The 15,116-nt window shown below is 32.0% G+C and overlaps 1 protein-coding gene across 2 annotated transcripts in view; it reads right to left on the reverse strand.

The window, feature by feature from the left end:
* Positions 1-1,281: 1,281 nt before the first annotated feature.
* LOC123703135 (toll-like receptor 4) overlaps positions 1,282-15,116 on the reverse strand; it is a 68,908-nt gene continuing 55,073 nt past the window's right edge. The window contains exons 8-16 of one of the 2 annotated variants that reach the window (XM_045651034.1): positions 14,453-14,644; positions 12,141-12,487; positions 10,406-10,608; positions 8,701-8,850; positions 8,064-8,322; positions 4,468-4,546; positions 2,617-2,705; positions 1,958-2,018; positions 1,282-1,412 (exon numbers count right to left, since the gene is read on the reverse strand). In XM_045651034.1, coding sequence (XP_045506990.1) covers positions 1,282-1,412; positions 1,958-2,018; positions 2,617-2,705; positions 4,468-4,546; positions 8,064-8,322; positions 8,701-8,850; positions 10,406-10,608; positions 12,141-12,487; positions 14,453-14,644 — 1,511 coding nt within the window. Of the gene's footprint in view, positions 1,413-1,957; positions 2,019-2,616; positions 2,706-4,467; positions 4,547-6,570; positions 8,323-8,700; positions 8,851-10,405; positions 10,609-12,140; positions 12,488-14,452; positions 14,645-15,116 lie in introns of those variants that run through there. The other variant, XM_045651033.1, reaches the window with a different exon arrangement.

Here is a 15,116-nt window from a genome sequence, read left to right on the forward strand (position 1 = left end):
TAAAAATTGAATATAATTATTTTGTCCATATAATATAACTTTAGTAGGCAGGTACTTTATAATATAATAAAAGAATTTTTACAATATTATAGAAAAAATATCATAAACCCGAAATTATATTAAAATAAAAATTAAAACTTGACTGCTAATTTATGTGTATAGCCTACGTCACTACCGCCACTAATATAATAATTCAGATGATTGCAATGAAACCTCACATCTCAAAATCGGTCCAACGGTTTATACTGCAGTGCGTGTCAAAGAAATATTATACATACATACATAAACTCGAAAAACATAACCCTCTTTTTTCCGTAGTCGGGGAAAAATTTGGGAATTTTTTCAATATCCGGTAACATTACACGCACACAGAAGCACTGTGTACGTACAGTGCAGCGGCGAAATGACAATTGACAGCACACATAGCTTTATTGAAAATGACGATAAATCATTCGGTTTAGTTCGGCAACGCTCCATCTGTCTTTTATTTTGTAATCTAAGATTAAGACATACAAGACTACTACGAATTATTCAAATAAGTTTTACTGGCCATGTAAAATGTCCTATTCATAAAAGCGTATCTATACTCTATTAATACAGGAATTATTTCAATTACAGGTCTCCTAGTGCAGGAATTATTGCGTAGAAAACTATATTCACAGGCTTCTTATATTATTAAATGAAAAAGGAAAATAAAAAACATGTAAAAATTCAAACATATATTTAACTATCCAACACTTCTCAATGGGTTCAGTCTTTGGTTTTTAGTTAGGACACTGTAAGGGTAGGTATCATGTAATGAGCGGAGGGGGGTTCTCTTGAATCTGTCGGGGGAGGGACGAGGGGGGTACTGCCAGTCGGGACACCTGGAAGAAAATTGTTTATTAGTAATGTGTTCCTTATGTAATAATATTCATATGACTGGAATATTAGGTTAATCGGCGCAGGATTTTTCTGACTAGGCTAAATAGATAAAATATTAATTCTATCTTTCCCAATGATAAGAAACGCAGGACTTGTGATTATGAAATAACCAAAATTGAATCAATTCGCAATAATCAAAAATTGAATTTTACGAACAGGTATACACATTTATTATTTCATAAATTATAATAAGGCTCTTTCTAATAGTATGGACAGGAGAAGAATATCAACACAGATTATCAGATATCTTCACCAATACTATAATTTAGTAATAGTCGGATTTTTGACTCGTAGTTATTACTATAAATGTTATTAAAATGCCTCCCTCTGGTTATCTATTAAAATATAAGATTTTACTTACTTCTCAATATCAGGTAACCGTTCCCCCTTACATCGGTTCTCCCATTTCGACCAATACTTGAAGCCTTCTTCTTCAAACACTTGCAGTGCGCACGCGCAGTCGTCTCTTATATCATCGTCTAGGAGTGCTGAAAAAACATATTGACAATAATTTATACCATTGATAGAATCACTAATATGCAGACAATATGCACAAGTTACGCACGCAGTTACGCAAGCACGAAGTTACTGTATCAAAAAAGGTGAAATTGCTCATGTTTAGCGTTAAAAAAAATCAATATGAAAAAAAGGAATGACAAATAAATTATTAATGCAATAATTGTCATTACCTAAATTTTATGATTAATGCTAAATCGCCGGCATTAATTTGCATTTTAAAACCCCTAAAGGATTTAAAGGATCCAGTTGAAGGTTAATAATTATATAAAAAAATACTGTACTGATCCGATCTGATGCATTATATATCTTTTAATTTAATATAAATGGCATAAAATAAAACTTAATTTGATTTCTCATTCAATCTTTATAGGTAGCAGTCAGACGGAAAAAGTTATGCCCAAATCGATATTTACGTGTTCAAACAAGGAAAAAGATTCAATATTGATATCAAATGACCACTTTTTGGTAACCTTAAGATCTTTATCTTTGAAATGTGATAAAAATATATAATTACCTTCACAAGCAACATTGCATTTGCCTCCCTTGCGACCTTCCTTGCAATACTCATTTCCTATCTGAAATGCACTAATAACATCATTTTTTATCACAAATTCAACATTTCTAAGGCATTATTTGTATCTATCTATCTATCTATTTACCTTTTTAGTACCACATATAAAAGCATTGTGTAGTATTTAATGGATACTGATAAAAATTGGATTTGATTATGCTTGACAGACTTTGATAAAATTAGGCGTGCTGGTAGACCACGAATCCAATAAAATATGAATTTTTCATAATGAGATATCAACAGTTATAACATACATATTATGTTATAACTGTTGATATCTCATTATGAAAAATTCATATTTACGTTACGTAAAATTCATATTTACGTATTTTTATATAGTTTTTTTATTCCAGATTAACCTCTGAGAGATTTGCTGGTATACCTATTATAATCTATAAAAATGAATCGCAAAATGTGTTGGTAAGCGCATAACTCGAGAACAGCTGAACCGATTTCGTTAATTTTTTTTTTATTACATTTCTTGAAGTATGACTATGAGGATGGTTCTTATGGAGAGAAAACGTAAAAATGTACCACGGGCGAAGCCGGGGCGGACCGCTAGTTCTTTATATAATTTAGAACATTCAAAGATGAATACATACTTGAAACAATCCATAATACTGCTTTCTTGTTGACTTCACAACCATGGCGGATGTATTCCTCCCGCTCTCTTGCTCAATTAAACATACCCCTGTAATTATAATTTATAAAGTTATTATTAATAGAAGATTTAAAATATATTCCGCTAATAAAATATATACCGGCCGAATTGATAACCTCCTCCTTTTTTTTGAAGTCGGTTAAAAACAAATTGAACAAACAAGCCCGGAATCAGAGCAAAACCTGAATATGTTTACTGATTTCGTTACTTCAAACAAAACAGAATCATTGATAAGTAAGATACCAATACAGAAGTTAATATTTGTTATTTTGTGATTGCGGTATCTTGTGGCCTGGTATTTTAATCTTTATATTCATATCATGTGGTAGGTACTCTTAGCCCGTGTGTGCTTCTATTAAAATTTACGAAAGTTTGTGAGGATGTGTGTGTGTTTGTTACTCTTTCACGCAAATACTACTGAACCGATTATAATGAAATTTAGCACACATATAGAGGGTAACTTGGATTAACACATAGGATAGTTTTTATCCCGGAAATCCCACGGGAACGGGAACTATGCGGGTTTTTCTTTGAAAACACGGGCTAAGCCGCGGGCGGAAAGCTAGTATATTATAACTATAATTCTTCGGAGAACGGATATCAGAGACTCAAATGTAAATGATCGAAGAAAAAAATAAGGACTACTCTACATAAAAAATCTGCTCCTTATCAGTTAATGACTGACAACGATGACTTCTGAGAACTACGAGGCGTTATTTGTTTAAAAATAATATCTTTATCAATAACGCAAATATTCGTCCTTCAAAATGTTTACATCGCTGCCTCAATCGCAACGTACTTTTTGTCTTTTTAACAAAAACTGTTTAGCTAAATTGTAAATGTATTTTCCATGAAGTAGGTACTCAGTACTCATAAGCAACAAGCATTTTGTTACGTTTATCCTGAATCAACTCGAAAAGAGCCTTAGCAAGAGAATAATTTAAATTTAGTACAAAATATTGGTAGCGCGAAACATCGATAAGTAAATCTTTAAAAATAGCATCAAAGCATGTAGATTTTAGATATCTTCATAACATGTACATTGTACAATGTACATGTTACATTGTACAATACAGTTCAAATTATTTTATGTTGACTAAATGACCCATATGATTATGAAATTATATACTTGACTCTACCCACTCAAAATGACAGATTTATATGGAAATCTATACTAATATTAAACCTGAAGTCTGTTTGTTTGTTTGCTTGATCTCAGGAATCACGGGTCCGATTTGAAAAATTATTTCACTGTAAGACAGCCCATTTATCGATGAAGGCTATAGGCAATAAACCATCACGCTAAGACCAATAGGAGCGGAGCAATGCGTGAAAAAGCGCGGGGCACAGCTAGCTAATTTAAATTTCTAATGTTTTACAACATAACACGCATTCTAAAGATAAAAATCGAAAATTACGTTAAGCCTCCGAGTAATAATTCTCGGAATAGTATCCAAATAGAAAAAATAAAAATCTAGTTAGTTCACTATTAAACCAAAATACTAAATAGCATGATCTATGCATAATCAACAATGCTATTGAATTTATTAGATACGTTTATTTGCAAACAATAGAGGCTAGGGTCAAATGAAAAAAAAACATGAATGAAACGACATAAAAACAAATTAAAACAAATTACACTCAAAACTTCGACAGGGAAAAACCCGACAATATTGTAACGATACAAAGCGATACAATAATTTAGCATCGACAGTTTTTACAAACAATAGATAATTACAAAGAAGATAATATATACATTTAATATGTATTTATTATTACATAATATACTTACAGTTGCTAAGGAACGTCTTTTGATGGAAATTGGTTTTTAATAACTCCCTTGTTAACTGACATCTTGTAAACACTTTTCCCTCTGTGCACGATAACGTTATAAACAATGTTAAAAATAAACAGAAAGCACGTCCGCACTCCATGGCGGTTAATTAACAACTAAGAAATCAGATTTTATAAATATCATCGCATGCGCGTACGCACCTTTTGACATTTGACTTCTGTCTATCTACAACGGACTTTCCGCGCAGACAATGCACATAAAATTAATTATGTAAGTCATAAAAATCGTCTAATTCCATAATATTATTATTTAATTGAGCCCATTCCAATCATAAACCAAATACAACAATACACTTTCCAAAAACAATTGATATTATAGGTACCTAAGAGGTACCTATACCAGGGTACTAGATATATCAATTGTTTTTAAAAAGTGTCACTTAACTCCTCATTTGTAATCGTCTCTAATTTTACTTATTTTATTTATTTATGCGCTTGGATCAGCCAATGATGACTCTTCATTCTGCTATTGTTAAAGAATTAATGTTTATGTTTCAAATTGTCATTCATCACTTGAAGACCTAAGTGGGAAAGTAGCACTCATGAATGATGATTTACGTACCATTAGTAATTGGAGCCGCGACCATGGTCTATGCATTAATCCGAAAAAATCGCAGGTGATTATTATTGGGAGTCAGTCGCTTATATCTAAAATTGATTGGTCCTCTATGCCTAAAGTTTGCATAAATAACACTGACATTCCATACAGTTCCACCGTTAAGAGTCTTGGTGTTTTTATTGACGAAACTCTTTCGTGGACAAATCAAATTAAAGAACTGAGGAAAAAAGTATTTGCAGCAGCTGGCTCTCTCAGACGACTCCGAAACTTTCTACCTATTCCCACTAAAATTGCTCTTGCTCAGTCCCTTCTCCTATCCCTGTTTGACTACGCAGATGTCTCCTATCCTGATCTCCTCCAATTCCAACTTGATAGTCTTGAGCGTCTCCAGAACTTCTGTGTGAGATTTATTTTTGGTCTACGTAAATATGATCACATTAGTGAATACCGCACAAGACTCAAGTGGCTCCCTGTCAGACTCCGCCGGGACTCTCATATCCTTAACCTTTTGTACTGCATCCTTTTCTGTCCAAACACGCCTTCCTACCTAAAAAGTAATTTCCAATTCTTGAGCTCCTCCACCCGTTCCCCACGATCCTTTAATAAACTCCTGTTGTATGTTCCTGTTCATAGATCTAATTTCTATGATAGCTCCTTTACGGTTCGTGCTATCAAGCTGTGGAACAGTCTGCCCGACAGTATCAGAAGAGCTGAGACACTGAATGAGTTCAAAAAGCAAGTATATAATTACTATTTATCTTTATGAAATGTATATTTGTGTGTATATGTATATTATTTTAATATGTAGTATACTCATTTATTTAACTATGTATAGTATATTCTTATGTGTATATATGTATAATTTTATTATAAATTGTGTTGTGCACCATCGACCTCAATATATTACGTAATTCTCATGATCCTTGACCTAAGGTTGCCTGGAAGAGATCGCTGTATTAGCGATAAGGCCGCCTTTTTGTACTTTTTTTCTATTTTCTGTGTTTTTTTGTTATTATTTTGTTACTGGTGCAAATAAAGTATTCATTCATTCATTCATTCATTCATTCATTCATTCATTCATTCAAATTTTTAAATATGACTAATTAAATGTAATAAATACAAACGAGGCATACCTAGTTACTTATCATTTTTTTCTCAATTTACAAAAGAAGTTAAATATATAATTTAGGAGATACTAATTATATAGGTAAATAAAACACCATTATACTCAATTTGTTAAAACTTTATTTATAAAAAATGTAATTCATAATTTATTACGTATTTACACAAATTACATTCTAATTAAAGCAGAACCAAAGTTCTAATCAAATGTACAGTTGCGAACAAACTTCATAAATAGAAAAATGTGTGCGTGTACACACGTAAGTAAGAAGTGAAACTTCTTTATCACCTTATTTTTCAAAAAATAATTTACTATATGCAACTTCACAGAAATACGTCGAATCACGCGTGGTAGGGATAAGAAAAAGATGGCGCGTAACGGAAAATTGTCACGCGTAGCGAAAAAATGTTACACTAAATTTTTTTCCAACTCCGATAAAGAAGTTTCACTTCAAAAATTACAACTACCCGCAAACAAACGAAATCATTAAAAACAAAAACGATCCTATACAATATTAACTCAAAGCCTCGTGTTAATATATTATTAGCTTAATATTAATCTTCACAGAAGATATATGTTAATCCGAAATCCATATTTTAGTAATGATATTCAGTCATGACGAAATATATTACTATTAGCAACAAAGATTACACTATCGATTATGTTAACGACTACTCAGAATTAATTGTATTATCTCAAGACACTTCTCAATAAGTAGTATATATCAGTGTTTACAAACTGGCAAATCTCAGTTCCGTGAAAAGATTAAGCTGGCTATTAATAGAATAAGATAATTATTTACATAATTAATTCTAGTATAAGTTTTCATAACACTTGACACGAATAATTTAACAATTATTCTTGTGAAAGGTCTAAATGAAATAATCTAGTTAATGAATATGTCAACGGAAATGTATGTAATCCGTCATTGTATACATTCCGAGGAAAATTATACATTTCCTAAGATATTTAATAATTTTTTTAGACAATATTTTATACATTTCCTAAATAGTATCGGAATTGTACACATTTCCTAGGATTTGTATACAATTCCTTGATTTCATCTATTTCCGGTAACAAATACATTAATGACATTCAAATATTAAAAATAGTTCTCGTTTCTAATATTAATTGCATTGACAATGAGTAAAAATATATTGTTACAGTTTATAAATAGATAACCGAAGAATATTATGGTTAAAATAATTGTTAACATCTATACATTTATCTGATTCATTTTTTCTCTCAAATAAGTTATACTAAACTATTTTTATTCTATCTGGCCGATAGATAAAAAATTATGATAAGCAGATTTTATTACAACAGTCTATTATTGATAGAAATTACTGCTCTCTTTAAGCGAATATGTTCTGGTTAGATACCATCGTAGTAGGCACATTTTCATACACATTACAAACTAACATAACTAAACAACTGACTAAACTGTTAAGAAGTAATAAATGTTTTAAACATAATAAACAAGGCACAATAATTCTGTAACGAACAAAGTCAAACAATGATTTTCAATCACAATAGATTAGCCACATACATAGCTTCAAACTTTAGAAGTTGCCGTGAGCATAACATAACTAGCTCTAGTATTCTCTTCCTGTACAGGTTCTGACCTGAAACATCTATGGGGTTGGAAATCTACAGGCTTCTTCAACATCTTCCTAACAAACCACACTAAACCTACTACAATAATCATCAGACCTAAGGCCACGCCAATCAACGCAGTATTCAATCCTTTCATACCAGATTTTATTTCAGAGCCTAATGGTTCTAACATTTGTGGTACGATACAAATTGGATGAGTATCGTCAACCTTATTCTGTGATATGGTAGCGCATACTTCATAAGGCCCACGAATAAACCCTTCCATGGTTATGCCTAAAGTTTCATGGCAAGGTGTATCCTTTTGAGCTACTAAAGACCCTCGGGATAAAACTGCTAGAACTACATAGCAGTTGTGTATAGGGTAATACGGTGTATCAGAAGTGGACAGTCTTTGGGATCTGGATACAAACTGGGATCGAGATGGTAGCCCCATTACAGATATTAAAACTGTCAATACACCGTCACTTGTTACGTTCGAGCGTACTTCGGAGACCCTGAAACAGAATAATAATTAGCACATTTATAACTAAAAGGAATTTTATTCTGTTAAACTTTTCTTCCGAAAAACAGTCAATTCTATTAATTTTGAACCATACTGCAGGATGAAAGGAAGAATTATTTATATATGGAAAGGAGAATTATTAAAGATTAATATTAATATTACAGTATAGTCATATTCTTTGGGTACCATTAATTTATAGAGTAAATTTTGTTTTGCTACTAATTTTCTATGGCATCACTGATATTATCAGCAAACTTTAATCATGTTCGTCTATTGGTTCGAGAAACAAGCGTAGATATCATAATATTAATTATCTCTAAACACTTCATATTTTAAAAGCACTTTCAAATCATCTAAATTATAACCTTACCGTATATCAGGTCCTGGTGGCAGTGTAACCGGTGACGTCCTCATGGTCACGTATGCTGCTCTTTGTCTCACTGCTTGTGGTGTTCCACATCCCAACACCAACGACATTGGCACGTCTTTGAGATCCATCTCTTCGAGGGCTATGCAGAACCTGTTTATAAGGAGTATTTTTAAAAGGAGATAGATAATTTAAAAAAAAACAAAAATAGGGAAAGGATGAAATAGTGAATAGAATTGCATCGAAATGATTATACGATAAATTTCTTAAATATTGGTGGATGTTTTGGATTGGTTGTGAATAATTTATTAATACAGCTAAATCCTGCGTTATTATCATGTGCATATAATTTGGTTATTTATATTTCAAAGGTTAGAAAACTACATTATAATATTATGATGACACGCGGTAAGTAAATCGTGTTTATGTACTTAATGCATAGGCTAATAAAGGTAGTAAATAAGAATCAATAGCTCCTTTGTGATGATAATAAAAAATAACAAAATTTTAACTAAAGCAATATTTCATGAAATAATACATGATATCAAATTGAGCATGTTTTTATTTGCAGGTTCACAATAACATTGTCCCTTCGTTTTATTTGTGGTTTACAATTTCAAAAGCTTTCCGAATTAAATAGTTCAGTGAAATGTTTTTCATAGAAAATCAATAATAATACGACACGAATTAATATTATAATATAGCCTAGCTCTTGCCCGCGACTCTTTCCTTGTAGACTATATTATATAGATTTGTATACCTAGCTGTTGCTTGTATGCGAAAGTCTGTGAGGATGTGTGTGTGTTTGTTACTCTTTCACGCAAATATTACTGAACCGATTACAATAAAATTAAGCATACACATAAAAGGTAACTTGGATTAACACATAGGATAGGTTTTATCCCGGAAATCCCATGGGAACGGGAACTACGCGGCTTTTCTTTGAAAACGCGGGCGAAGCCGCGAGCAGAAAGCTAGTCTATATAATATTCTATATATTTGTACGTGAAACCTGCAGATATATATTTTTAAATTTGCTACGCCTGACCGTTGTATCGAAGCAAATATTTGTAGTCTAGAAAAGTACCTACACTAGTAGTTGTCAATTATTATTAACCTTAGTGCTGATTTACACAGGGTCAGTAACTGACTACAAATTCGAGGCAAATCAGTGCTGACCCGAAAAAAAACCCTGTGTAAACAGATTTGAAGTCAGTACAGAGGCTTGAAGTCTAAGTAAACAGTTAAGCCGAAACTCGGCTCCGCGACTGACTTGTCTACTGACCCTGTGTAAATCAGCACTTAGTGTAGCACCTAATTCCTAAATACAGTTCATAGCTGCAGCAAGTAATAATGCTGCCAAATAAACTGTACTCTTTCTATTTCTATAAGAAGTTGTAAGGTTTCTTCTGTACAAACTGTATTGAAGTCCTACTAATCCTACTATCCTACTATCCTATCCTACTACTACACTAACTAAAGTTTGTGAGGATGGATGTGTGTGTATGTTTGTTACTCTTTCACGCAAAAACTTCTGAACCGATCACAATGATATTTAGCATACACATAGAGGGAAACTTGGATAAACATATAGGATAGATTTTATCCCGGATATCCTACGGGAACGGGAACTATGCGGGTTTTTCATTGAAAACGCGGGCGCAGCCGCGGGTGGAAAGCTAGTATAAAATAAACAAAAAGTACTCACGTATACGATTCAAGGGGGTCAATCTTCAAACCACGCAGTATCACATTCGCGGGCGGTGCTCTATGACAGGCGATATGTTTCGGTAGACCCCCTCCTTTAGACGCTGTGACCCCAGTACATCTGAACCGACGAGTGGATGGAGGGTCAACTGCCCATGTGAGATGGACCTCTTCGTCGTCAAACCAAGTGTCAAGTAAACGAACCTAGAATATGTGTTTGTATAATTTTTCATGTAAAACAAGTTTATTTTGTATACTTGATAATAAGATTATAAAAAGCTTGCTATTCAAATTGGAAAAAATCGTAATCTTTCTAAATATTTGTTAGGTGCATGGCTACTGAAATCTAAACATCTTCACATTAACGCAATCAAAACAAAAGCCAATTCAAAATTGTTGTTTGTCTATTTAGGATAAACACAAAAAATACTTACTGATTTAAAAAATATGTTCATAAGTTCTGAATTCTTAAATTTTAGAAGCAAATTATTATTAACTATACTGCAAATTTTCTCATAACGTGCCAATATAAAATAAATTCTATAAATCCCTCTTCAATAGATTCTAACCAACTCAATCACTACTATTCATAGTGTAAATAAATTTCCTTCACAAATTAATATTTTTAAAAAGAAATCTTTATAGCAAACTGCGCAGTGCAGCGGTTTCCTTTTTAGTCCTCCTACTAATTATATTAAGACTCTTCGATGTTGAACGGTTAATAAAAATTAGATAGCCAGTCGAAAGCCAATTATATTAGAAGAAATTTATTGGTTTTAACGATGGAACTGTAGGTACGCTATTAGGTTCAAAATCGAATAGCATATTAATTTCTAAATACATTTTGTGTATTTAATCACAGACTAGGTTTTATAATTATAAATAGATGCAATTTTTATGCCAAAATACTATCTTTAAATTTGTGAGTTTGTGCAAGCCATAGTTTCCTTTGCACTAAGATTTAGGGCCAACTATATCCAAGATACAGGCCCACAGAAATATATTATTACCTATGTTGATTTGGTTCGTAGGCATTTCAGAAAAACCATTATTGGAAGATGTTGACCTTTTTTAAGTAATTCAGCTTGTGGCGAAGAACATTGATTGAACATTTTTAAAGTACGATAAAAATATAATTATTACAAAATAACTGTATGACACAAATGTATAAGCAAATATTTATAAACCAACATTTGACCTACGCTTGGCAAAGGGAACCCTACTTTATTACATGTACCCGAATATGAAATCAATATTATGATAAAAAGTTTTCATGCTTGAATAATAATGCTATATTGTTTTAACCTTATTGTTAAACCAACGGTGAGATGAACATACAATTTTTACTATTTATATTTTTACGTTTTTAACGCACATACCCATAATTTTTTATTTGATCAACGAAAGCTCCATGATTCCATAATCTATAAAGACGAAGTTTATTTTTAAAGAAAATTAAGTTAAAACCACTTAATGAACACCAGAAATATGTCCAACTATTGTTATTACTATAGCTTTTCACCATTTATGCATTTGCATAATATAGTATACTGTACTTTTTCTACAGGAGTAAATAACCGATCAGAATTATACCACAAAAAACTTATGAAGAATGACTACTTTATCTTACACATTACACATCCAAGTACAGAAATGATAAGGATCATATTTTGAAATGTAAGTAATAAGCATGTTCCTACTGAAAGCTAAGATATACATACGTTTGCTATCCTTACCTTTGATTGCGATATCGGCAAGTCCTCTTCACCGGGTACGTCCATTTCTTCATCATACATATCATCATCCAAACCGTCTCGTTTATCACCATAAGCTTCATCATCTTTATCTGCATCTATGGCGTTTTCTATAACCTTATTATAGTCGTATAATTCGTCCACTTTAGGGTCAACGTGGTCGAAATCATCACAGAGTTTGTTCTTGGACAGGCGAGATAGCAAGGCGCCTTCCAAGTGGGGTGGAGTCGCGCAGACCACAGCGGATTTATCAGATTGAGACACATTTTTTGCTTCCCTTAACCACCTCGCAAAGCCGGCCATTAAGCAATCGCAATTAAGCGGATTATCTGCGAAAGAGAACGAATTTATCTTTATGAGTTCGAGAGTATAAATGGGTTGGAATTAAAATTAACGATCATCAAACGATTGTAGCGAACTTTTTGCTTTTTGTTCTGAAACGATGTGATTTCATCGGCATTTTAATGAAGGCTTCAGTAATTGTGAATGGAAAGTTGGAAATATCCGTGAATTCTACTGTGTTTAAAAATCGAGTGCTTTTCAGAGATAATCAACTCAATGAGTGAATATAATTATATTTTACCGTCCGGTATAAGTATTGTCTTTCGCTGCTCTCGATTGTATTGAAATAAAAGAGTGTATATATGTGACTTGAATTACGTTAAAGGTTTGCAGTGTTTTTAACAAGAGCATTTTTGTACATTTTTTAACCGGACACAACTAACGATCTAATAATATGTTGTGTTCTGCACAACTGTCAAGAGAAAATATAAATCTTAAAAAATTATTTACGTAATTATCATTCTTTCCATACTCCTTTAGACATATCATAAATAATTTTTATGAGCAGTAATATTTCTTTAGTAAGCTCATAAAAAACCATATCAACAATAAGCAAACCCATAAGTTATAGCAGATAACAAGAGTCATGGTAATAACAGGGTGTTATTCCGACGTTCCAACAAAGGGTTTGGCATACCGACGCACAATGACCAATATGGTACATACTGCTTCAGGGAATAGCGAACAAAAATGAACATATTATTATACTCTTGTTTTAAATGAGAAACTAGTGAAACGATTTTTAACGAGTAGGTATAATCCGTAGTATATTATTATTAGTCTGTGGTATAATGCAACACTATTACCAAATAATTATAATGTGACTGTATGTTTGCTATCGCTTGCTATAATTGTTTTTAACCTGGATGAGTTGGACGAAACTAGAGAAGTATTTAACATAAAGATTGACAGATGTTTTAATATACAAACTTTTGTAGTAAAAGATGACAACTGAGAAACTTGTATTTACATAAATACTTGTATTCACAGGCTAAATTACTTATAATTAGTCTATTATCAAACGAACAAAACGCACTACTATAAAGAAAATTTAGGAAGGTTACCTACAAAGTAAAGATTGCAAAATGCTCTAAACACGTGCCGTCTTAAGCTTACATTTGTAACATGTACAGTGTACACTAGTATCAAATACATAAAGTTTACGATTTCTAGGTAAAATCAATAGAACAAGCGGCATTTAACTATTTGTGCCAAATCTTTCAATACAATTCCCATCCTTTTCTTTCGTATGTATCTTATAAGATGCATGTCATTGTATCGTCATTATATACAATAGTGTAGCAGTATCATTGTAGCGTTATCTTCAATCATAGACTTATTGTATAGCAAGGATGTGACAGAAAGATTAAAGGGATTCCCGAGAAAAATAAAAACATCAAGGTGTCAACCCTGTCAGTATAATTATGCAAATAGGGCTGAATTTCTTTTCATCCAAGGAATAAGCGCGCGTAGTTAGAATGTAGGATATATTTCTTACGTTGTAATGGATTTAAATGTAAGATGAGCTGATTTCATGTAACTTTATGATTTACGTGTTTCAATGTGTTGTTTATTTAGTTCTCTTTTTGCTAAAGTTTTATCATTTTCGTTAAGTTATTATAATGCTAAATTTTAACTCTTTAAATAATGATAACTCGTAGTAGCTACCTGATTCCTTTTCTTATTTTGATACTGAATACGTAACTTTTCATTCCATATATTTTAAAATCAAATACTTTTAAACTAATTTAAAACGCAATCTATTCACTTTAATATTAACTAACCCGTCGTTTCGAATAAATTAAAACGAACCTAGAGCACCAATTATTTTTTAAATCTGTAAAAAACTCAATTAAATTGATGTGTGTAATTAATAAACTATGTTTATAGGTAGGTACGTGATAATTCTTGCCTAGAAATATATAAAATTATAAAGTATCTTTAAATCTTACCTTCAATAGTAAACCGGCTCAAATCCTTATGCAGAGCTAACGCACCGTCTTCAATTATAGAAATGTCATTATCATGTAACAAAAGCTCGGAGAGTTGATGGAGAGTTTTCAACGGCTCAGCGGAGAGAGAACGGAGAAAATTGTGAGATAGATCTAGGTGCACTAGATTTGTTAGCTGCGCTAGTGATGCTCCTGCAAATTCAAATTCATTTATTTGCCAAAAACACGGTATACAGAGATGTTAACAATTCAGTTTTCCAGAATGTTCAGCCGTTATTAACAGCTTGCAAATTATTCATACTATACATTCATACCTACATATTAAAAAAAAATTATATCACTTAAGCAAACTTTGTTTTAGTATCTGCTTAGGTTTATGTAAATTTCGCTAAAATTACAGGTACTGGTAGATCGCTTGTTAGAAGAAACATGAGTAATAATAACTTATGAAGGACAGAATATGATAATAATTATTATAAAAATACTGAAAGATAAATAAATATTATAAAATAAAATTTAATACGAGTAATACTGACATTGAATAAGCAACTACAGATTAAGTAATATTATACTACGTATATGAAAATATATCATTTAAAATCGACCAAAAGTAGGCTATTAATTATTTTGCTACCTTTCTTTCAAAATACACACCACGCTCTAA

Source organism: Colias croceus, chromosome 25, assembly GCF_905220415.1.
Source record: "Colias croceus chromosome 25, ilColCroc2.1".
In the NCBI taxonomy this organism is placed as follows: Eukaryota; Metazoa; Arthropoda; class Insecta; order Lepidoptera; family Pieridae; genus Colias; species Colias croceus.